Source organism: Eriocheir sinensis, chromosome 32 (genome assembly GCF_024679095.1).
Source record: "Eriocheir sinensis breed Jianghai 21 chromosome 32, ASM2467909v1, whole genome shotgun sequence".
Taxonomy (NCBI): domain Eukaryota; kingdom Metazoa; phylum Arthropoda; class Malacostraca; order Decapoda; family Varunidae; genus Eriocheir; species Eriocheir sinensis.
The window spans coordinates 16805492-16826701 of NC_066540.1; the positions used below are offsets into that span (position 1 = coordinate 16805492).

The following is a 21210-nucleotide window of genomic DNA, read 5'->3' on the forward strand; positions in this document are numbered from 1 at the left end:
ACACACACACACACACACAATCTTCCTTTCCTTCTTTTTTTCTTTCTTTTCCTTCCTTCCTTCTTTTCTTCCTTCCTTCAATCCAGTCTTTCCTTCCTTCCCTTCTTCCTTCCTCCCTCCCTTCCTTCCTTCTTTCTTTCTTCCTTTCTTTCCTCTTTTCCTTCCTTCCTCTCTTCCTTCCTTCCTTTTCTTTCTTTTCCTTCCTTCTTTTCCTCCTTCCTTCAGTCCTTTCTTCCTTCCTTCCTCTTCCCTCCCTTCCTTCCTTTCCTCTTTTCCTTCAGTCCTTCCTTCCTTTTCTTTCCTCCTTCCTTCGTTCCTCCTTCCCTCTCTTCCTTCTTTCATTCTTTTCTTCCTTCCTTTCCTCTTTTCCTTCAGTCCTTCCTTCCTTCCTTCACCTCCTCTCCTCCCTTCTCTTCTCTCCTCCACCTCCTTCATTCTCTCACATATAGACACACACCTCCCCCTCTTCCCCTCCCCCAACGCACCTTACTCCCGATAGCAGCCGTCAGCAGGTGGGAGCCGTCCTCCTGCGACACCCAGGCTATCTGAACCGGGTGTTTCTGTTTCACCCGCACACCACTCTTGTCAAATTTCTGGTTGCGGAGACAGTGCAGGGTGCTGGGACTTGGCACCAGGAGTTGAGCTGGGGGTGGAAAGGGGGTGATTTTAGGGTGTTAGGGTGAGGATGGGGTGATGATGGGTGAATAAGGGGTTAGAGTGAGGATGAATCTGCCTTCTGGATAATTTAGAGCGAGGTTGAGCGAGTGATTGCAAAGATATGGAGCGATTAAGTTGAGCAAGATTAGGGTGATGATTTCAAAATAAGCTGGTATAAGGAAATGACCTGGGGGTGAAAAGAGGGTGATTTTAGGGTGTTAGGGTGAGGATGGGGTGATGATGGGTGGATAAGGGGTTAGAGCGAGGATGAATCTACCTTCTGGATAATTTAGAGCGAGGTTGAGCGAGTGATTGCGAAGATATGGAGCGATTAAGTTGAGCAATATTAGGGTGATGATTTCAAAATAAGCTGGTATAAGGAACTGACCTGGGGGTATAAAGAGGGTGATTTTAGGGTGTTAGGATGAGAATGGGGTGACGATGGGTGGATAAGGGGTTAGAGTAAGGATGAATCTACCTTCTGGATAATTTAGAGCAAGGTTAAGCGAGTGATTGCGAAGATATGGAGCGATTAATTTGAGCAATATTAGGGTGATGATTTCAAAATAAGCTGGTATAAGGAACTGACCTGGGGGTATAAAGAGGGTGATTTTAGGGTGTTAGGATGAGAATGGGGTGATGATGGGTGGATAAGGGGTTAGAGCGAGGATGAATCTACCTTCTGGATAATTTAGAGCGAGGTTGAGCGAGTGATTGCAGAGATATGGAGCGATAAAGTTGAGCAATATTAGGGTGATGATTTCAAAATAAGCTGGTATAAGGAAATGACCTGGGGGTGAAAAGAGGGTGTTTTTAGGGTGTTAGGGTGAAGATAAGGTGACGATGGGTAGATAAGGGATTAGAGCGAGGATGAATCTACCTTCTGGATAATATAGAGCGAGGTTGAGTGAGTGATTGCGGAGATACAGAGTGATAAAATTGAGCGAGATTGAATGAATGATTGTGTTTTGAGCTGGTATATGGAAGTGATCTGGGGGTGAAAAGAGGGTGATTTTGGGGTGTTAGGGTGAAGATGGGATGACAATAGGTAGATGAGAGATTAGAGCGAGGATCCATCTACCTACTGACTAAATTTGAGCGAGGTAGAGCGAGGGATTGCGGAGATATTGAGCGATAAGTTGACTGGGGAGCGGAAATGCATATGAAAACACACACTCACTATTAACAGACTGGAGTGCGTCGGCCGAGAAGAGCGGAGACGAGGGCGACAGATCCTCGGAGCTGAAGGTGGAGGTGAGCTTGCTGGTGGTGGAGCGGCCCTGTGCAGCCATCTGGTGGAGGTGGAGGAGGCGGAGGTGAGGAGAGTGTGGAGGGAGAGAGAGAGAATGGGAAGGAAGGAAAGAGAGAGAGAGAGAGAGAGAGAGGAGGAAAGAGAAGGAAGGATAGGAAGGAAAGAAAGGAAGGAAGGGAAGGATAAAGAAAGGAAGGAAGAGAAGGAGAGAAAGTAGGGAAGGAAGGAAGGTAGAAGGAAAGAAGGGAAGGAAGAAGGAGAGGAGAGAAAGAAGGAAGGAAGAAGGAAGGAAAGAAAGGAAAATAAGAAATAAATAAAAAAAGACGAAAGGAAGAGAGAGAGAAAGAAGAAAAAGAAAGATTAAAAGAAGATAGAACGAAAGAGAGACAGGAAGAGAAAACAAACACACACACACACACACACACACACACACACTCACCCTGGACAGGTATCCGAGGTCAATGTCCGCTGTGGTTGTGTCGCTGGGCTGGTTCACCGTGTCATTGAGGTCAAACTTGTCCTCCAGCACCCACTGTGACCCTGGGGGAGAGAGAGAGAGAGAGAGAGGGAGATTAGGGGGGGTAGGAGACACACACACACACATACACATACGTACGCACATACAAATACCAAATCCCACATATACGCACACAGACGCACATACTCACCTCCAGTACTCTCACACTCATAAATGGCCAGCGTACACGAGAAATCCATGGTTCCTTCGCTGTTTGCGCACACGACCGACCTCTGGCCTGCTGTCTGGTACGCACACGCTATGCGCCCACTGTACGCCGCGCTCACGTGTAGGGGTAGGCCTGTGTGTACGTGTGTGAGGGGGTGAGGGCAGGAGGAGGAGAGAGGAGAGAGGAGGGGTTAGAAAGAGAGTGAGAGAGAGAGGAGGGAAAGAGTAGGAGGAGGAGGAAGAGGAGAGAGGAGAGGAGGAGTTAGAAAGAAAGGGAGAGGAGGAGGAGGAGGAGGAGGAGGAAGAAAACAAGAAGAAGAAGAAGAAGATGATAAAAAAAGGAGAAGAAAGGAAGAGAAGGAGGAGGAAGAAGAAGAAGAAGAAGAAAAAGAAGAAGAAGAGGAGGAGGAGGAGGAGGAGGAGGAATACAATTAGTAGAGGAGAAAAAGGAAGAAGAGGAGGAAGAAGAGAAAGAGAAGAAGGAGGAGGAAAACAACACAAAGGAAGAAGGAGGAGGAGGAGGAAGAGAAGGAAGAAGAGGAGGAGGAGGAGGAAGAGAAGGAAGAAGAGGAGGAGGAGGAAGAAGAGAAGGAAGAAGAGGAGGAGGAGGAGGAGGAGGAGGAAGAGGAGAGAGAAGGAGAAAGAAACATTATAATTAGTAAACAAAACCAACACAATATCTAAACAACAACAAAAACAACCAAAATTATACCCAACCACAACCACAATCAACCACAACTCACCAGGCACCTTAATCGCACTCTGCCCGCCACACCCAACCATCGCCCACTCCTGCCAGGACAGCCGCACCCCTCCACAACCACCACCACCCCCCCCGCTAACCCGACAGCTCCAGAAGCGGATGGTGTTATCCGAGCAGGCGGTCAGCAGGACGTAAGGGGCATAGCAGGCTGGGTGGATGGAGGCGGAGCTAAGATGGCCTGCAGCGGGGGAGGCGTGGAGTACACTGACGCCGGGTGGAAGGGGAAGGCTCTGTTCGCATACCTGTGGGTGGAGGAGGTGGTGGTGGTGACGGGGTGATGGGGGGAGGGGTGGGTAGGGAAGGAAGGGAAGGGATTGTGTAGGGAAGGGAAGGGAAAGGAAGGGATGAGAAGGGAAGGGAAGGGATAGGAATGGAATGGAAGGGAAGGGAAGGGAAGGGAGAGCAAGGGAAGGAAAGGGAAGGAAGGAGAGCAAGGAAGGGAAGGAAGGGAAGGAGAGAAGGAAGGAAGGAAGGGAAAGGAAGGGATGAGAAGGGAAGGGAGGGGGTAGGAATGGAAGGGAAGAGAAGGGAAGGGAAGGGAGAGCAAGGGAAGGGAAGGGAAGGGAAGGGAGAGCAAGGGAAGGGAAGGGAAGGGAAAGAAAAGGAAGGGAAGGAAATAGAAGATTGAAAAAGTTACATAAAACACACACACACACACACATAACCCCCCCCCCTTTCCCCTCTCCTCCCCACACCCCTAAGCAACCCCCCTTCCCCTCCCACACCCCCAAACAACCCCCCTTCCCCTCCCAACACCCCCCACTCCCACCCCTTCCCCCCCACACATACCTTAGTCGTAGTAATAGCAATGGGGGATGCGTCGAGGGTACCCATTCCCATGGCCTCCTCGGGGGCGTGGGGGGCGGGGGCCGGGGGGGTGCTGAGGCCGGAGATGGGACTGCCTGCCCCCCTCTCCTCGTCCACCCCTAGGCCCCCCTCGCGCCCCCCCTGGGTCTCCGAGGCGATGACGAGGCGCCACACATGCATCGTCTGTTGAGGGGAAGATGATGATGGTGGTGATGGTGGTGGTGATGGTGGTGATGGTGATGATAGTAAAAGGAAGATGAAGGAAAGTGATAAAGATGGATAGAAGGAAGAAGAAGAAGAAGAAGAAGAAACAAAAAAATATGAAAAAGAAAAATAATTGAAATACATGACAGCTATAATCACACACACACACACGCGCACACACACACACACACACACACACACACACACACACACGCACACACACGCACTCACTCACCGAGCCAGCCGAGGTCTTCTCCAGCAGAGTGATATAGAAGGGCTCCTCGAACTTGGCAGTGGAGTGCAGGTCAACCATTGGGGCGTGGCTGGGGTCAAACAGCTTGGTGGTGCGACCTGATGGAGGAGGGGGGGAGGGCATGGTGAAGGGGGTGGAAGGGGGAGGGAGGGGATGGGAATGAAAAGAAAGGTAGGGAGAGGAAGGGAAGGGAAAGGGGAGGGTAAGGTTAGGTAAGGGAAGGGAAGGGAAGAGGTGGGAAGGAAGGGGAAGGGTAGGAAAGGGATGGGAATGAAAGGAAGGGAAGGGAAGGGAAGGTAAGGTAAGGTAAGATAAGGGAAGGGAAAGAAAAGGAAGGGAAAGGAAGGGAAGGGGTTAAAAATCATGAGTTTATCTCTCTCTCTCTCTCTCTCTCTCCATCACTCCCTCCCTCTCCCTTCCCTAACCCTTTCCTTCTACCACCATCTCCATCCACACCTCTTCTCCCTCCCATACACCCATCCCCACTCCCCCAGCCCTCTCACCACCCACCTGCATCCCCCCCCAGGGCCGCCTCCCCCTGGATGAGCCCCTCCTGGAAGACGTGGAGGAACTGCGTGTGTTTCCAATCATTTGTCGCGTCTCCGATCGCGTCCAACTTGATGATGCAACCTGGCCGGGCCGTGGACTGCTCCGAGATGATATTGAAGATGTCCGAGAGGTTCTGTGGGGGCGGTAGGGGTGTGTGAGGTTAGTATAGGGGTTGCGGTTGACTGGTAGGGGTGTGTGGTTAGTATAGGGGTTGTGGTTGGCTGGTAGGGGGATGTGAGTTTAGTATAAGGGTTGTGTTTGGTTAGTCTGAGGTTGGGAAAGGCGACTGAGGTGGTGTGGATGTTCCAAGAGGTTCTGTGGGGTTGTGGGGTGGGGGGTTTAGTATGGGGGTTGTGTAAGGGGTTGTGACTGGCTGGTAGGGGTGTGAGGTTAGCATGGGGGGTTGTGTAAGGGGTGTGAGGTTAGCATTGGGGTTGTGTCAGGGGTTGTGGCTAGCTGGTAGGGGTGTGAGGTTAGCATTGGGGTTGTGTCAGGGGTTGTGGTAGGTTAGTCTGAGGTTGTGAGGGGCGATTGGGGTGATGCGTATGTTCGAGAGGTTGTGTGGGGTTGTGGGTGGGGTGGGGGGTTAGACACACTCTTCCATGCCCTTCCTCAGCCCTTCCCAGCCCTTTCCATCCTTTCTCAGCCCTTCCCATCCTTTCCCAGCCCTTCCCATCCTTTCTCAGCCCTTCCCATCCTTTCCCAGCCCTTCCCATCCTTTCCCAGCCCTTCCCATCCCTTTCCCAGCCTTCCCATCCTTTCCCAGCCCTTCCCATCCCTTTCCCAGCCCTTCCCATCCCTTTCTCACCCTTCCCATCCTTTCTCAGCCCTTCCCATCCTTTCCCAGCCCTTCCTATCCTTTCCCAGCCCGTCCCAGCCTTTCCCAGCCATTCCCAGCCTTTCTCAGCCCTTCCATCCTTTCCCAGCCCTTCCATCCTTTCCCAGCCCTTCCCATCCCTTTCCCAGCCCTTTCGCACCCTTACCAGCCCTTCCCAGCCCTTTCCCAGCCCTTCCCATCCTTTCTCAGCCTTCCCATCCCTTTCCCAGCCCTTCCCTTCCTTTCTCAGCCCTACCCATCCCTTTCCCAGCCCTTCCCATCCCTTACCTAGCCCTTCCCATCCCTTTCTCACCCTTCCCATCCTTTCTCAGCCCTTCCCATCCCTTTCCCAGACCTTCCCATCCTTTCTCAGCCCTTCCCATCCTTTCCCAGACCTTCCCATCCTTTCTCAGCCCTTCCCATCCTTTCCCAGCCCTTCCCATATACCTTCACACTCTCTTCCTTCCTTCATTCTCTTTCTCTTCTTTCCCTTTTCTTTCTTTCTTTCCCCTTTCTATCTAAGCCCATTCTCTTTTCCTTCCTTCCTTCTCTCTCTTCCTTCTTTCCTTTCTTTCCCCTTTCTATTCACTTCCATTCTCTTTTCCTTCCTTCCTTCTCTCTCCCTCTCTTCTTTCCTTCCTTCCTTCCTTCTCTCTATTCTTTTTCTCTCTTCCTCTCTTCTTTCTTTCTTTCCTTCCTTCTTCCTTCTCCTTTCCTTCTCCTTTCCTTCTCACCCCTTCCACACATACCCCCACATTATACCTCACCCCTCCATACACCCGTTCCATGCCACACCCACCCACAAACACTCTTCCACCCACCCCCACACATCCTTACCCCCCACCCCCCACCCCCGATACCCACCACCTGTCCGGCCTGCTCCTGAAGTGACGAGTCAGTGGATAGGCTGAGGTTAGATTCCATTAGCATAACTTTCTTCCGCTCGCTGGTGGATATCTCGGCAAGGAGCGCACGTCCGTCGATAACCGCCTGGTACACTCTCAGACACTCTCCGTCAGACGCCACGAAGCAGGCGGAGGGGGAGTTCGAGACGCTGCCTAGGGTGGTGCTGGGGGGAGGAAGGGGGGGTTAGGTTAGGTGGAGGAAGTGGAAGATGTGGTTAAAAATGCCTGTTGTCTCCTTCTTCCTTCTTTTGTAATCTCTCTCTCTCTCTCTCTCTCTCTCTCTATCTCTATCTCTCTCTCTCTCTCTCTCTCTCTCTCTCTCTCTCTCTCTCTCTCTCTCTCTCTCTCTCTCTCTCTCTCTCTCTCTCTCTCTCATTCTCACTATCCCTTTTCCTCTCTATCTCCCTCATTCCCTTCCTCCCTTACCCTTCCTCTCCCTCTCCCTCATTTTCATTGCTTTCCTTCTCTAACACCCCTCTCAACAGCCATTCTCTCCTTTCATCTCCCTCCCTTCCTCCTCTCAATCCCTCTTTTCCTTACCACTCCATAATCCCCTCCCTCTAAACATCCCTTTTCCCCTACATAACTCTTTAACCCCTTCAGCATCCCACTCCATCTATCCCTCTCACCTCGGCAGCAGAGTGGGGATCCAGGCTGCGTTGGAGAAGGCGGAGGTGTGCGGGGAGTTGACGCGCGCCAGCTCCGTCACGCCTCCAGAGCGGCTGAGCGGACCAACAGCGTCCACCCGCCAGAGGATGAGTTCACTGCACCAGTCGCGGTAGGTGGGGTCCTGTGGTGGTGGTGGTGGTGGTGGGTGAGTGAGTGTGTGTGTGTGTGTTCAGGGGTTTGTAAGGGAGAGAGGAGAAGAAGAGAGGGATAGAGAGAGGAGTTAGGAAAATGGAAAAGGGAGAGAAAGGAAAGGAAAGGAAAGAGAAGGGAAGAGAATTGAAGGGAAGGGAGGCAAGGGAGGGAAGGGGAAAGGAAGGAAAGAGAGAGAAAGGAAAGGAAAGAGAAGGGAAGAGAAAGAGAAGGGAAGAGAATTGAGGGGAAAGGAGAGGAAGGGAAAGAGAGGAAGAGAAAGGAGAGACGAAGAAGAGGAAGAAGAAGAAGAAGAGGAGGAGGAGGAGGAGGAAGTAGAAATAGTAGTAGAAATAGTAGTAGTAGTAGTAGTAGTAGTAGTAGTAGTAGTAGTAGTAGTAGTAGTAGTAGTAGTAGTAGTAGTAGTAGTAGTAATCTTGGATATTTTGTTTCTTTCTCTCTATCTTTCTTTTCTATTCTCCATTTTCTCTCTCTCTCTCTCTCTCTCTCTCTCTCTCTCTCTCTCTCTCTCTCTCTCATTCCTTTCTTTATTCTTTCCCTCTCTCTCTTTCACTGCACCATTTCTCCCTCTCTCTCTTTCTCTCTCTCTCCTATTCCCCCACCCCCACACCCACACCCACCTGTATACAAATTAGAGGCGTCTCATCGTTGGCCATCTGCGCGGGGGCGGCGGAGGTGGCGGAGGGCGGCGGCGAGGCCTCCCGCTTGTTGTGGTGTGAGGTGGACAAAAGCAGCGGCAGAACCGGGTGACACTTGATGTCGTTGAGCTGGAACCGATGACCGCAGACCCTCGTGAAGTGGGAGATGTTGAGGACCTGTGGGGGGGGTAGAGAGGAGGCTGAGTGGGAGGGAGGGGTGAGGTTAAAGAAGGAAGATGTGAAGGAAGGGAGCGGGGTGTGTTAGGAGTGTGTGTGTGTGTGGGGGGTGAGTTAGAGGTGTGTGTGGGGGGTGAGTTAGTGGTGTGTGTGAGTGGGTGAGGGATGAGGTTAGGGAAGGAAGGGATAAACAGCAGGGAAGGGAAAGGAAGGAAAGGAGAGGTATGAGGTTAGAGAAGGAAGGGATAAAGGGAAGGAAAGAGAAAGGAAGGAGAGATAGGAGAGAAAGGAAGGAAGGGAAAGAAAAGGAGAGAGAAGAGAAGGGAGGAGAAGGAAAAGGAGAGGCAAGGAAGGAAGAGAAAGACTAGGAAAGGAGAGAGAAGGAAGGAACGGGAAGGAAAGGAAGGAAGGAGAAAGGAAGGAGAAGAGAAAGATTTGAAAAGGGGAGATGAGTGAAAGGAATGGAAGGGAAGGGAAGACAAGGAAAGGAAAGGAAAGGGAAGGGAAGGGAAAGAAAGACAGAGGTAAGGAAAGGAAAGGAAAGGAAAGGGAAGGAAAGGAAAGGGAAGGAGAGGAAGGAAACAAAAGGAAAGGGAGAAAGGAAACAAAAGGAAGGGATAACACACACACACACACACACACACACAACCCCCCCCCTTACACCCCCCCCACCCCCCCCCACACACACACACCAACCTGGGTATATCTCGATCCCTCGGCCACACTCAGATGCCATAAATTGAGCGTTCCGTTGCTGTGTTTGGTGGTGAGGGAGATGATGGGGGAGGGGTCGGGGGTGGCGGCCATGGCGGTGGTGGCAAGGCCGGTGAAGGTCGGGGTGTTGCTGCCGCCCCCGCCCCCGCCCATGTCGTCGTAAGCTCCACCTCTTCCGCCCTTGGTCTTCCGCGTGCTGGAATGGAGACGATAGTAGATGTGGATAGATAGATGGATAGATAGATGGATATAGATAAAAAATGATAGGTAGATAGATAGATAGATAAAGATAGTAGATAGATAGATAGATAGATAGAAAGAGAATGATTGACGGACTTGTAACTTTTCTCTTTCTTTCTTCAATCCATTTTCATTCATCTCTCTCTCTCTCTCTCTCTCTCTCTCTCTCTCTCTCTCTCTCTCGCCATTCCACTCCTCTCTCTCCTTTTCATTCCCACTCCAAATCCACTTCCTTCCGCCCTTGTGTGAGGTGGAATGAGGATGATAGTAGATGTAGATAGGTGGATGGATATAGATAGTGGATGTAGATGGATAGATAGACAGACTAGGGATGAGAAAGGGAAGGAAAGGTATGATAAAGAGGGAAATAAGGAAGGAAGGAAGGAAGGAAGGGAGGGAGAGAGGGAGGGAAGGAGGAAGGAAGGGAGGGAAGGAGGGAAGGAAGGAAGGGAGATAGAAGAGGAAAAGAAAGAACAGAAGTGAAAGAAAGAAAGGAAAGAAGGAAGGAAGGAAGGAAGGAGAGTGAAAAAGGAGAAAGAAAAAGATGGAAAAAATGAAAGAAAAAAAAGATGGAAACACACACACACACACACACACACACACACACACACACACACACACACACACACGCACCCCTCCTCGTCCACCCCCTCCAGTCGGGCCAGCTGTCTCATGAGGGCCGGGGCATTAGGAGGGCCGCCGCAGTAGAGGGCCAGGCGCGGGCACATGGTCATCGCATCACCCAGGGGCAGGGCCGAGGGGATGCGCGCGCTGAAGGACACCTGGGGGAGAGAGGGAGAGGGGGAGGGTGTGTGTTAAGGGCTGTCCAAATTCATTATGCAAGAGTTTATCAGAATTTTTAGTCTTTCATCTCTTCCCTAATGCAAGAGTTAACCAGTATCTCCGCTCTTTCGTTTCTCTACTTCCTGATGCAAGAGTTAACCAGTATATTCGCTCTTTCATCCCTGTGCTGTCCAACTCCCTAATGCAAGAGTTAACCAGCATCTTCACTCTTTCATCCCTGTGCTGTCCAACTCCCTAATGCAAGAGTTAACCAGCATCTTCACTCTTTCATCCCTGTGCTGTCCAACTCCCTGATGCAAGAGTTAACCAGTATCTTCACTCTTTCATCCCTGTGCTGTCCAACTCCCTAATGCAAGAGTTAACCAGTATCTCTGCTCTTTCATCCCTGTGCTGTCCAACTCCCTAATGCAAGAGTTAACCAGCATCTTCACTCTTTCATCTTTTATTCTTTCCAACTCCATAATGCAAGAGTTAACCAGCATCTTTATTCTTTCATCCTCATTCTGTCCAACTCCCTAATGCAAGAGTTAACCAGCATCTTCACTCTTTCATCCCTGTGCTGTCCAACTCCCTAATGCAAGAGTTAACCAGCATCTTCACTCTTTCATCCCTGTGCTGTCCAACTCCCTGATGCAAGAGTTAACCAGCATCTTCACTCTTTCATCCCTGTGCTGTCCAACTCCCTAATGCAAGAGTTAACCAGTATCTTCGCTCTTTCATCCCTGTGCTGTCCAACTTCCTAATGCAAGAGTTAACCAGCATCTTCACTCTTTCATCCCTGTGCTGTCCAACTCCCTAATGCAAGAGTTAACCAGCATCTTCACTCTTTCATCCCTGTGCTGTCCAACTCCCTAATGCAAGAGTTAACCAGAATCTCCACTCTTTCATCCCTGTGCTGTCCAACTCCCTGATGCAAGAGTTAACCAGCATCTTCACTCTTTCATCCCTGTGCTGTCCAACTCCCTAATGCAAGAGTTAACCAGCCAGTGTCTTCAGAGCTTAGGTTAGGTTAGGTTAGGTTAAGTTAGGTTAGGCAAAGTAAGGTAAGGTAAGGTAAGGTAAGGTTAGGTTAGGTTAGGCAAAGTAAGGTAAGGTAAGGTAAGGTAAGGTAAGGTAAGGTTAGGTTAGGTTGGGGTTTGTTTGCCCCATCACCCTGCCCCGCCCCGCCCCATACCTGTGCTTGTCTAAATGATCCGGGGTAGTCATCCAGGAAGTCAACCACCCAGACCAGCAGCGAACCATCAACCGGATGAATCGAGAACAGGACATCCGACGTCGAGTGCCACGCCCTCAACAGCGCCTCAATCCTCCGATCAAGCGCATCCCCAAGAGCCCCAGCCGCCCCCGCCCCCGCCCCAGCCGCCGACGTCGCATCCGTGGCAATCGAGGTGGATGACGTGGCTGCCGAGAGCGGTTGATGGGAGGACATGGCGGGGCGGGGAGGGATGGGCGGGGGGGGATTGGATGTTGTGCTCACACTCCCACCCTCATCCTCATCCAGCGAGCGGGTGCGGCCACTCCCTAGGTGGCTTGGGGGGCGATACCCGGGTCTTGCTTCGCTGTTTTCTGAGTGGCGGTCGGGGTCGAGAGCGGCCGCCACGATCTCCTTCTCCAGAGCGCGGCGGCATAGCTATAGGGGTGGTAGTGATTGTGGTAGTAGTAGTAGTAGTAGTAGTAGTAGTAGTAGTAGTAGTAGTAGTAGTGGTAGTAGTGGTAACTTATCTACTCTCCCTCCCTTTTCCCTACCAAGCACTAACATAGCCCCCTCCTGCTATCCCTTCCATTCCACCCCTCCACTAACTTCCCCTACAGTCCCTTCCTTCCTTCCTACCCCTCCACAAAACCCCTCCAATCTTCCACATCCATCACCCCTACAGTACCCTCCCATCCATTCCCTTCCTTCTCCTTCACCCAACACCTCTCCGCTTCTTCACACCCACCTCCACACCCTTCCATCATCCACTCAACACCCATTCCACTACCCACTACATCACCACTTCGTACTCCATCCACTTCCCCCTCCACTCACCTCCAGCAGTATGTTCTCCGCCTCCGAGGTGAAGTGCATCTCTTTGTTGTTAAGCCAGTGGATGACAAAGCCTTGCTCCCCCTCCACACTGCCCACTCCACCGCCCACTCCACCCACCCCTCCGCCCAGGCTTGGCACGAGGGGGATGTCCGTCTCCGCGTTGATGGAGGCCGCAAGGTGGAACTGGAAGCCTGGAGCGAGGTGGAGAGATGTGGAAGAGGTAGTGGATTGGGGTGAAAGAGGAGGAAATAGGGTGAGGTGGAGTGGATTGAGGTGGAAGAGGAGGAGAGATAGGATAGAGTGGGGTAAGAAGTGGAAGAAAAAGAGGAAGAGGAGGAGGAGGAGGAGGAGCAAGAAGTGGATATATTGAAGTGGAAAGAGGAGGAAAAAAAAAAAGGAGAGAAAAAGAGGAAAAGGAAGAAGAAAAGGAAGAGGAAGAGAAAATGGAAGAGGGAAAAGGAGGAGGAGGAGGAAGAGAAAAAGGAAGAAAAATAAAAGGAGGAGGAGGAAGAGGAGGAGCAAGATTAATTATAACACACACACACACACACACACACACACACACACACACACACCAGTGAAGCTCCAGGGGACAGCACGAGCCAGGCAAGAATGGCACCACTATAAAGCACTTGCCTGTGACACGGACAGACTGGGGCCAAAAAACGTGTCCCATCAAAAAAGCCAAAAAATGTTATATAAGAAAAAAAAGAGAAGGAAAAACGCACACACACACACACACACCCGCGCACACAAAGCAGTACCCCAAGCCCATGTGCGTATTCTAAAAACCAGCCACCATGTACGTATCTATGCATGTATGTATGTATATGTGTGTGTATTTACCAAACAAAGACTCAGATGTAGATGTTGTTGTTGTTGTTGTTGTTGAAGTGTTGTGAGTCTTCCATTCTACACCTTCCTCCTCCTCCTCCTCCTTCTTCTTCTTCCTCTCCTCCTCCTCCTCCTCTTTCTTCTTCTTCTTCCTCTCCTCCTCCTCCTCCTCCTTCTTCTTTTTGCTCCACTTCATTATGTTAAATTTTCCATCATTCCGCTTTCTACTCTTCTTCTTCTTCTTTCTTCTTTCTTTCCTTCCTTCCTTCCTTTCTTTCTTTCTTTTTCTTCCTTTCCTTTCCTTCCCCTTCCTTCCTTCCTTCCTTTCTTTCTCTCTTTCTTTCTTCCTTTCCTTTTTTCCTCCCTTCCTTCCTTCCTTTCTTTCTTTCTTTCTTCCTTTCCTTCCCCTTCCTTCCGTCCTTTCTTTCTTTCTTTCTTCTTTCCTTCATTCTTTCTCTTTCTCTCATCCTTACTCTCTCTCTCTCTCCATTTTCTTTCTTTCTTTCTTTCTTTCATTAAATACTTCACTCTTTCCTTCAATCTTCCTCTCTCCCATCCTTTCTTTCTTCTTTCCTTCATTCTTTCTCTTTCTCTCATCCTTACTCTCTCTCTCTCTCTACATTTTCTTTCTTTCTTTCTTTCATTAAATACTTCACTCTTCCCTCTTCCCTTCACCCCACACACATCCCCCCCCACACCCCCACCCACTCCCCTCACCCCCATAAGCAACCCCCCCTCCCCCCCCTCACCTGGCGTGATCCCCATGGCATGAAATCCATACATGTGGAAATCGTGCATGGAGTAAGATGACTGCATGGTGGGTAGTGGACGCCCTCCACCTCCGTCTCTTCCACCTCCGCCACTCCCGCCAGCGCACCCGAAGCCGCCCAGTCCGCCGCCCCCGCCGGTCTTGGCGAGGCGGCGCATGTGGAAGCAAGCTCTGTGTGGAGGGGTGGAGGAAGGGGAGGGAGTTTTTATTTAAGAACAAAGGAGACAGCTCAAGGAATTAAAAGGGTATTGATTTCCTAATGTCCTTCCTTCTCCCTCGCCTGTATCTTTGCCACTAACCCATTTCCTCTTCTAACTATACCCTTGATTAAAAGTAAATAAGCAAATAAATAAATTGAAAATATAATTAGTAGTGTTTTTTTACTTATCTCCCTTCTTTTCACTCCTCCATTCTATCTTCATTTTCCTTTTTTTTCTTTTTCATCTTTCTTTCTTTCTTTTCTCTTATTTCTTTCTTTCTTTCCTCCCCTGCCTTCTTTCATTTCCTTCCTTCTTGTTTCTCTATCTACCCTTGTTTTCCTTCCTTCCTTCCTTCCTTCCTTCCTTTCTTTCCCTCCCTTCCTTCCTAACCTAACCTAACTTAACCTAACCAAAACCCAACCTAACCTAACCTTTATTTCCCTTTTTCCATCTTTCCTTTCTTTCTTTTCTTCCTTCTTTTTCTCTACCTAAGCATTATTTTCCCTCCTTCCTTCCTTCCTTTCTTTCCCTTCCTTCCTAACCTAACCTAACTTAACCTAACCAAAACCTAACCTAACCTAACCTTTATTTCCCTTTTTCCATCTTTCCTTTCTTTCTTTTCTTCCTTCTTTTTCTCTACCTAAGCATTATTTTCCCTCCTTCCTTCCTTCCTTCCTTTCTTTCCCTCCCTTCCTAACCTAACCTAACTTAACCTAACCTTCATTTCCTTTTTCTCATTTTTCCTTTCTCTTTTCCTTCCATCCTTTCCTTCCTTCCTTGCCTTCTTTCATCCCCTTTCTTTCTATCCTTCCTTTCTTCCCCATTTCTTTCCCTCCCTTCCTAACCTAACCTAACCTAACCAAAACCTAACCTAACCTAACCTAACCCAACCCAATGCAACCTTACCTCACCAACCCAAGCAGACCGAACCCATCCCAAGACAACAAACAAACGCACACACACACACTCACTTCATATGTTTGAGGCGTTGAAGGAAGCGATGTTTATGCCGGTGCGTGTGGAAGCGAGGATTCTGGGCGGCGGTGGGGTCGAGCTGCGTGAGGGACACCAGGTCATCATCTGGCAACACTGTCTCCACCCACACGCGGCTGATGTTGTCCCGGCAGGAGGTGATCAACATGTTACTGACGCTGCCCCTGGGGGAGAGAGAGAAGGGGGGGGTGAGGGGTGAGTGGCCTGGGGGAGAGGGGGGGTGGGATGAGAGGAGTTGAGAGGGGGTAAGAAAGAGGTAAGGGGGAGGGAGTGATGGGTGAGTCAGAGTGGAGTGAGAGGAGTGGAGGAGAGAGGTTGGGGTGATAGGGAGTGGAGGAGTGAGGGGTGGGAGTGAGAGGGAGTGTGGGTGGTATCAGGGAGAGAGAGAGAGAGAGAGAGGGACAGAGATAAAGAGAGCGAGAGAGAGAGTTCAGAAATGGAAATAAAAAGAAGAAAAAAAACAATGAGAAAACAAGAATATTAGGTCATAACACCATAACACTACTACTACTACTACTACTACTACTACTTACTTAGGCATATACTTGCTGGTGGCCCTCCAAGTGAAGCCCCTGACAGCACTGGGGTGGGGGAGGTAGATGTAGCTGTAACTGGCAGGGACACTGTTACCACCACCCACACCACTGCTAGCACTGCCGTATGGCCCCCCTTCATACTGGGAGGGGTCCTGGGTCCGGGCGGAGGCGAGGACTGTGTGAGAGAGAGAGACAGGGAGGGGGAGAGAGAGAGACAGGGAGGGGGAAAGAGAGAGAGTTAGATATACAGGGAACACACACACACACACACACACACACACACACACACACATACACACACACACTAGAGCAGAATCAGAAATAATAGAGTTGAGTACTATATGAAACAGCAAGGAAAAAACACACACACACACACATGCATTTATAAGGGAGACGCACACACACACACACACACACACACACAGTCACAATCGCAAGACCGGAAGAAAAACGGAAAGACTTACCAAGCACGGAAAAATCAACACACACACACACACACACACACACACACACATACACACACTCACTCAACCATCTCTCTCCTCCCCCCCCAAAAAAAAATACATAATCACCATAATCTTTTCTATACCACCACAAGACCAACCCCACATACCTCAAAACAAACACACACACTCACACACAAACACACGAAAAAAAAAAGCCCCCTCGGAAAAAAAAAAAAAAAATTATCGGCCGCAGTAAACACCATCACCGAACACACTAAAAAAAATAAAATAAAACACTCGGAAAAAATATATGTATCGGCCGAACAGAAAAACAACTCACCATGTTTGTTGTCATACCAGATCTTCACCAGGCGATCGGCGGTGGCGGCCGTGGCGAAGAGCGTGCCGTCGGGGGAGAAGGAGAGGAAGGCGGTGGGGGCGGCTGTCAGGCATCGCCACACACACGCCCAGCTGGTCTCGTCTCGCCCCGCCCCGCCGCCCCCCATGGAGTCGTCATCCCCGGAATAGCCCCCGAGGTCAAAGGTCACGGGGCCGGAGGAAGCTATGGGGTTAGGTTAGGTTAGGTTAGGTTAGGATTGCATTTACTTCACTGGCATATCCCCCTTGCACATCCCCCCTATAGCATATCCCACTGACACATACCCTCTCCATATAAATCTCATTAACACATACCCCCTGATACATCACTGGCATATCTCCCTTGCACATCCCACCAACACATCCCCCCCATAGCATATCCCACTGACACATACCCCTTTGCAAATATATCTCATTATCACATACCCCTTGAACACAAAACTGACGCCCCTTCCAATAAACATATATCGCCTACACATCCCACTGACATATCTCCCAAGCACATCCCACTGACCCATCCCCCTCTGATAAACACACCCCTTGCAAACCCTAAAGATACATCCCCCTTGCACATCCCAATACCCAATTCCCTACACATCCCACTCACATATTCTTCTACACATTCCACTGTCACATTTCCCCAACATATCATCCCTCTTACACATCCATTTCACAGATCTCCCTCAGCACATCCCACCCTCACTAATACATCCCCCCTCCAGCACCCCATACCAACCAACACACACCATCATCGGGGTAGCGTTGGATGGGGGCGGCCCACATCTGCAGCACATCCCCCGCCGTGAGGAGCCGTGTCCCTTCCACATTCCAGGATAGGGTGTTGATGAAGCCCTCGGCCTCGATGACACCTGTCTGCACCCATCGGTAGTCCAGCCTCTGTGGTAGTGGTAGTGGTAGTGGTAGTAGTAGTAGTAGTAGTAGAATTAAACAGTATACTCTCCCTCCTTCATCCCTACATATACTGCTGTCCAACTTCCTAATGCAAGAGGTATAGCCTGTATCTTCACTCTTTCATCCCTTGTATTCAAAGGCTAACTCTGTACCAGTCTAACACACACACACACACACTCTAATACACAGACAAATTCTTCCAAACACGCACCCCTTCCTTGATGTATGTATTTCCAAACACACACACATACACTAACACAAACAACTTATTTTTCGCACCTTTCCAAACATAAACACACATAGTATACTCTGATCAGGACACCTCTTCTCCCAAAATTGACCTGTCTTTCCGCCACTTCTCTAACTCTTATCAGCAGTGACTAGCGGGCTTTTTTTTTCATATTTGTTTCCTTTTTTTTATGCCCTTGAGCTGACTCCTTTGCTGTAAACACACACACACACACACACACACACACACACACACACACACACACACATTCCCATCCATTACATACACCAATCCATACACTCACACCTTCCCCACACTCACATGGGATGCCAGCTGGTGCGTGAGGGGCGTGGGCTCGAACACACACACAAGCCTGCCATATGCCGCTGCTATCTTCCCGGTGTCGGTGGAGCAATCAACACATGAGATCTGGATGTTGTTGTGGCACACGCCGGGAATGACCTGAACCCTCTCGAAGGTGCTGGCCAGGATCACAATGTTACACCCCGCTGCATAGGCCTGAGGGGAGGGGAAGGGGAGTGAGAGGAGAGTGTTGGGTGTATGGGGGGGTAAAGAAAGTGTGTGTATGATATGTGAAGGAGAGATTAGGGGTGAGATGTGTGTGTGTGTGTGTGTGTGTGTGGGAGGGGGTGGTAATGGGAATGTGTTTGAGAATTAGAAAAAAAGGAAAAGGAACAGTAACAATAGAAGTAAAAATAATAACAACAACATCACTACTCACGGTGAAGGGCACTCCCTCGACGCTGCCCACGGCGAAGCAGCGGTCGCCGGCATTGCAGGCGCCGGTCAGGATCTGGTGACACTTCATGGTGCCTCCTGACTGGCACTGTGGGGGGGAGAGAGTTAGGCTGAGCTGTGTGTGTTAGTAAAGGGATTATTCTTGTGGGGTAATGATGGAGGCAGAAGAGGAGAAATATTGATTAAGTTAAGTGTAGGACAAAGCCCACCTCCAGGTTAGATTAGGCTTAATTAGAGCAATGTAGTGTAGGTGTCAGATGGGAACAAATCACCCAGCTTGGTGAAGTAAGGTTATGACTAATGTTTAATTGTTATTGATAAATATTCTGTTTTGTCAAGCACATTTTTCAGTCGGCAACTTTGTACTTTCACCTTCATATTAACAGGAACATGAAATACAACCCATTAATTTAATCAAATCTAGCAAAAACTTTTAACTGGGACGAATCTAAAAAATATATCAATCAGTATTTTTCCCCTTCCACCTTCGTAGTGTAATTCACCACGACCTGATCACGAATTAGACTCGCAATTGCCAGCAAGTACCCTCCCGACTTGAACAAGGTCATGCTCATTATAGGGCATCTCTGGGTACTGCCATGACCCCACACCGTACACACCCCACGCCCTCGCTCCAGAATTTCCTACATTTCCTACCTTGGTGTGCAGCATAGTGTGGAAAGACAGAAAACCGTAAAGCTACAACAACCCTATAAAAATGAAGTAACCGGAGAATAACTCTTTAACAACACCGACATACGTGAATCAAAAACATCTATTTGAAATTCGTGGAAAATAAGAGAAATGGTGATGACGGAAGAAATAACGACCATTAGCGAAAGGTACAACACATATCCCAGACAGCGAGTAGAACACATCATGGAGTGTCGTTATAAAGGCTACACTCCTGACCTATAACTGAACTGAAGGGGGGACAGTGACCACCCCATGCCAGTGGATCAATGTGGTGGATGGGACGTGTACTTTGGGGACGGGGACCCCTGCCTTGACAGTCCCCGGCCCGCCCCATGTCGCCCCTGTCTCACCTGCTGCCTCGTGCCGTGCCTCTCCTCTCCTCGCTCCCACCTGGTCGCCTTCCCCCGGGGTCACACAGGTCAGGTCAGAGGTCAGCAGCAGGTCAGGGGAGGGAGCGGCGGCCGTCACGGGACTGGTCGATGGTGTTGTCATCCGTCACTGTTGCCACATCGGGTACACCAACAGCTGGATTTTTGCGGTTTTATCCCATTTCTCTATTTATGGTGCTTAGAGGCCTAGTTATTTTGAGATTTTGGGTTTTATATATTGAGTTTTATGTGTTGGTTAAGGTGGAGGTATTTTCCTTAGGTTTTGCACACACGGTACCAAATATGCAGCCCTTTATCCCTTTTTCTCTATTCATGGTGCTTAGAGGCCTAGTTATTTTGAGATTTTGGGTTTTATATATTGAGTTTTGTGTGTTGGTTAAGGTGGAGGTATTTTGTTTAGGTTTTGCACACACGTACGGTACCAAATATGCAGCCCTTTATCCCTTTTTCTCTATTCATGGTGCTTAGAGGCCTAGTTATTTTGAGATTTTGGGTTTTATATATTGAGTTTTATGTGTTGGTTAAGGTGGAGGTATTTTGTTTAGGTTTTGCACACACGCAGCCCTTCAGCAGAATAAAATATCAATCAAGACTTATTTTATCCCTTTTTCTCTATTCATGGTGCTTAGAGGCCTAGTTATTTTGAGATTTTGGGTTTTATATATTGAGTTTTATGTGTTGGTTAAGGTGGAGGTATTTTCCTTAGGTTTTGCACACGATACCAAATATGCAGCCCGGCCTTCAGACTTATTTTATCCCATTTCTCTCTTTTAGAGGCTTAATTATTTTGAGATTTTGGGTTTTATATATTGAGTTTTATGTGTTGATTAAGGTGGAGGTATTTTCCTTAGGTTTTGCACACACGTACGGTACCAAATATGCAGCCTTTAATTCAGACTTATTAATTTTATCCCTTTTTCTCTATTCATGGTGCTTAGAGGCCTAGTTATTTTGAGATTTTGGGTTTTATATATTGAGTTTTGTGTGTTGGTTAAGGTGGAGGTATTTTGTTTAGGTTTTGCACACACGTACGGTACCAAATATGCAGCCTTTAATTCAGACTTATTAATTTTATCCCTTTTTCTCTATTCATGGTGTTTAGAGGCTTCGGTATTTTGAGATTTTTGGTTTTATATATTGAGTTTTATGTGTTGATTAAGGTGGAGGTATTTTGTTTAGGTTTTGCACACACGGTACCAAATATGCAGCCCGGCCTTCAGACTTATTTTATCCCATTTCTCTCTTTATGGTGCTTAGAGGCCTAGTTATTTTGAGATTTTGGGTTTTATATATTGAGTTTCATGTGATGGTTAAGGTGGAGGTCCTTTGTTTAGGTTTTGCACACACGTACGGTACCAAATATGCAGCCTTTAATTCAGACTTATTAATTTTATCCCTTTTTCTCTATTCATGGTGTTTAGAGGCTTCGGTATTTTGAGATTTTGGTTTTTATATATTGAGTTTTATGTGTTGATTAAGGTGAGGGTCTTTTGTTTAGGTTCTACACACTCCAGTCACAACATTCTACGGTACCAAATATATGCAGCCCATTAGACTTATTTTATCCCTTTTTCTCTATTCATGGTGCTCAGAGGCTTCGGTATTTTGAGATTTTGGTTTTTATATATTGAGTTTTATGTGTTGATTAAGGTGGAGGTCTTTTGTTTAGGTTTTGCACATTCCAGTCACAACATTCTACGGTACCAAATATATGCAGCCCATCAGACTTATTTTATCCCTTTTTCTCTATTCATGG

The 21210-nt window shown here is 48.8% G+C and overlaps 1 protein-coding gene across 5 annotated transcripts in view; it reads right to left on the reverse strand.

Annotated features, from left to right (window-relative positions):
* Window positions 1-19582, reverse strand: part of LOC127006305 (dmX-like protein 2) — a 66967-nt gene extending 47385 nt beyond the window's left edge. For 4 of the 5 annotated variants that reach the window (XM_050876020.1, XM_050876019.1, XM_050876021.1 and 1 more), the window contains exons 1-23: window positions 19416-19582; window positions 18353-18457; window positions 17932-18129; window positions 17216-17366; window positions 16432-16653; window positions 15643-15820; window positions 15088-15273; window positions 13897-14087; window positions 12314-12504; window positions 11459-11914; window positions 10114-10262; window positions 9223-9436; window positions 8332-8526; window positions 7522-7682; window positions 6852-7056; window positions 5132-5303; window positions 4604-4719; window positions 4147-4347; window positions 3338-3599; window positions 2578-2727; window positions 2349-2449; window positions 1838-1949; window positions 486-643 (exon numbers count right to left, since the gene is read on the reverse strand). In XM_050876020.1, the coding sequence (XP_050731977.1) occupies window positions 486-643; window positions 1838-1949; window positions 2349-2449; window positions 2578-2727; window positions 3338-3599; window positions 4147-4347; window positions 4604-4719; window positions 5132-5303; window positions 6852-7056; window positions 7522-7682; window positions 8332-8526; window positions 9223-9436; window positions 10114-10262; window positions 11459-11914; window positions 12314-12504; window positions 13897-14087; window positions 15088-15273; window positions 15643-15820; window positions 16432-16653; window positions 17216-17366; window positions 17932-18129; window positions 18353-18439 (4056 nt within the window). In that variant the 5' untranslated portion in view covers window positions 18440-18457; window positions 19416-19582. Of the gene's footprint in view, window positions 1-485; window positions 644-1837; window positions 1950-2348; window positions 2450-2577; window positions 2728-3337; window positions 3600-4146; window positions 4348-4603; window positions 4720-5131; window positions 5304-6851; window positions 7057-7521; window positions 7683-8331; window positions 8527-9222; window positions 9437-10113; window positions 10263-11458; window positions 11915-12313; window positions 12505-13896; window positions 14088-15087; window positions 15274-15642; window positions 15821-16431; window positions 16654-17215; window positions 17367-17931; window positions 18130-18352; window positions 18461-19415 lie in introns of all 5 variants that reach the window. The other variant, XM_050876018.1, reaches the window with a different exon arrangement.
* Window positions 19583-21210: the final 1628 nt, after the last annotated feature.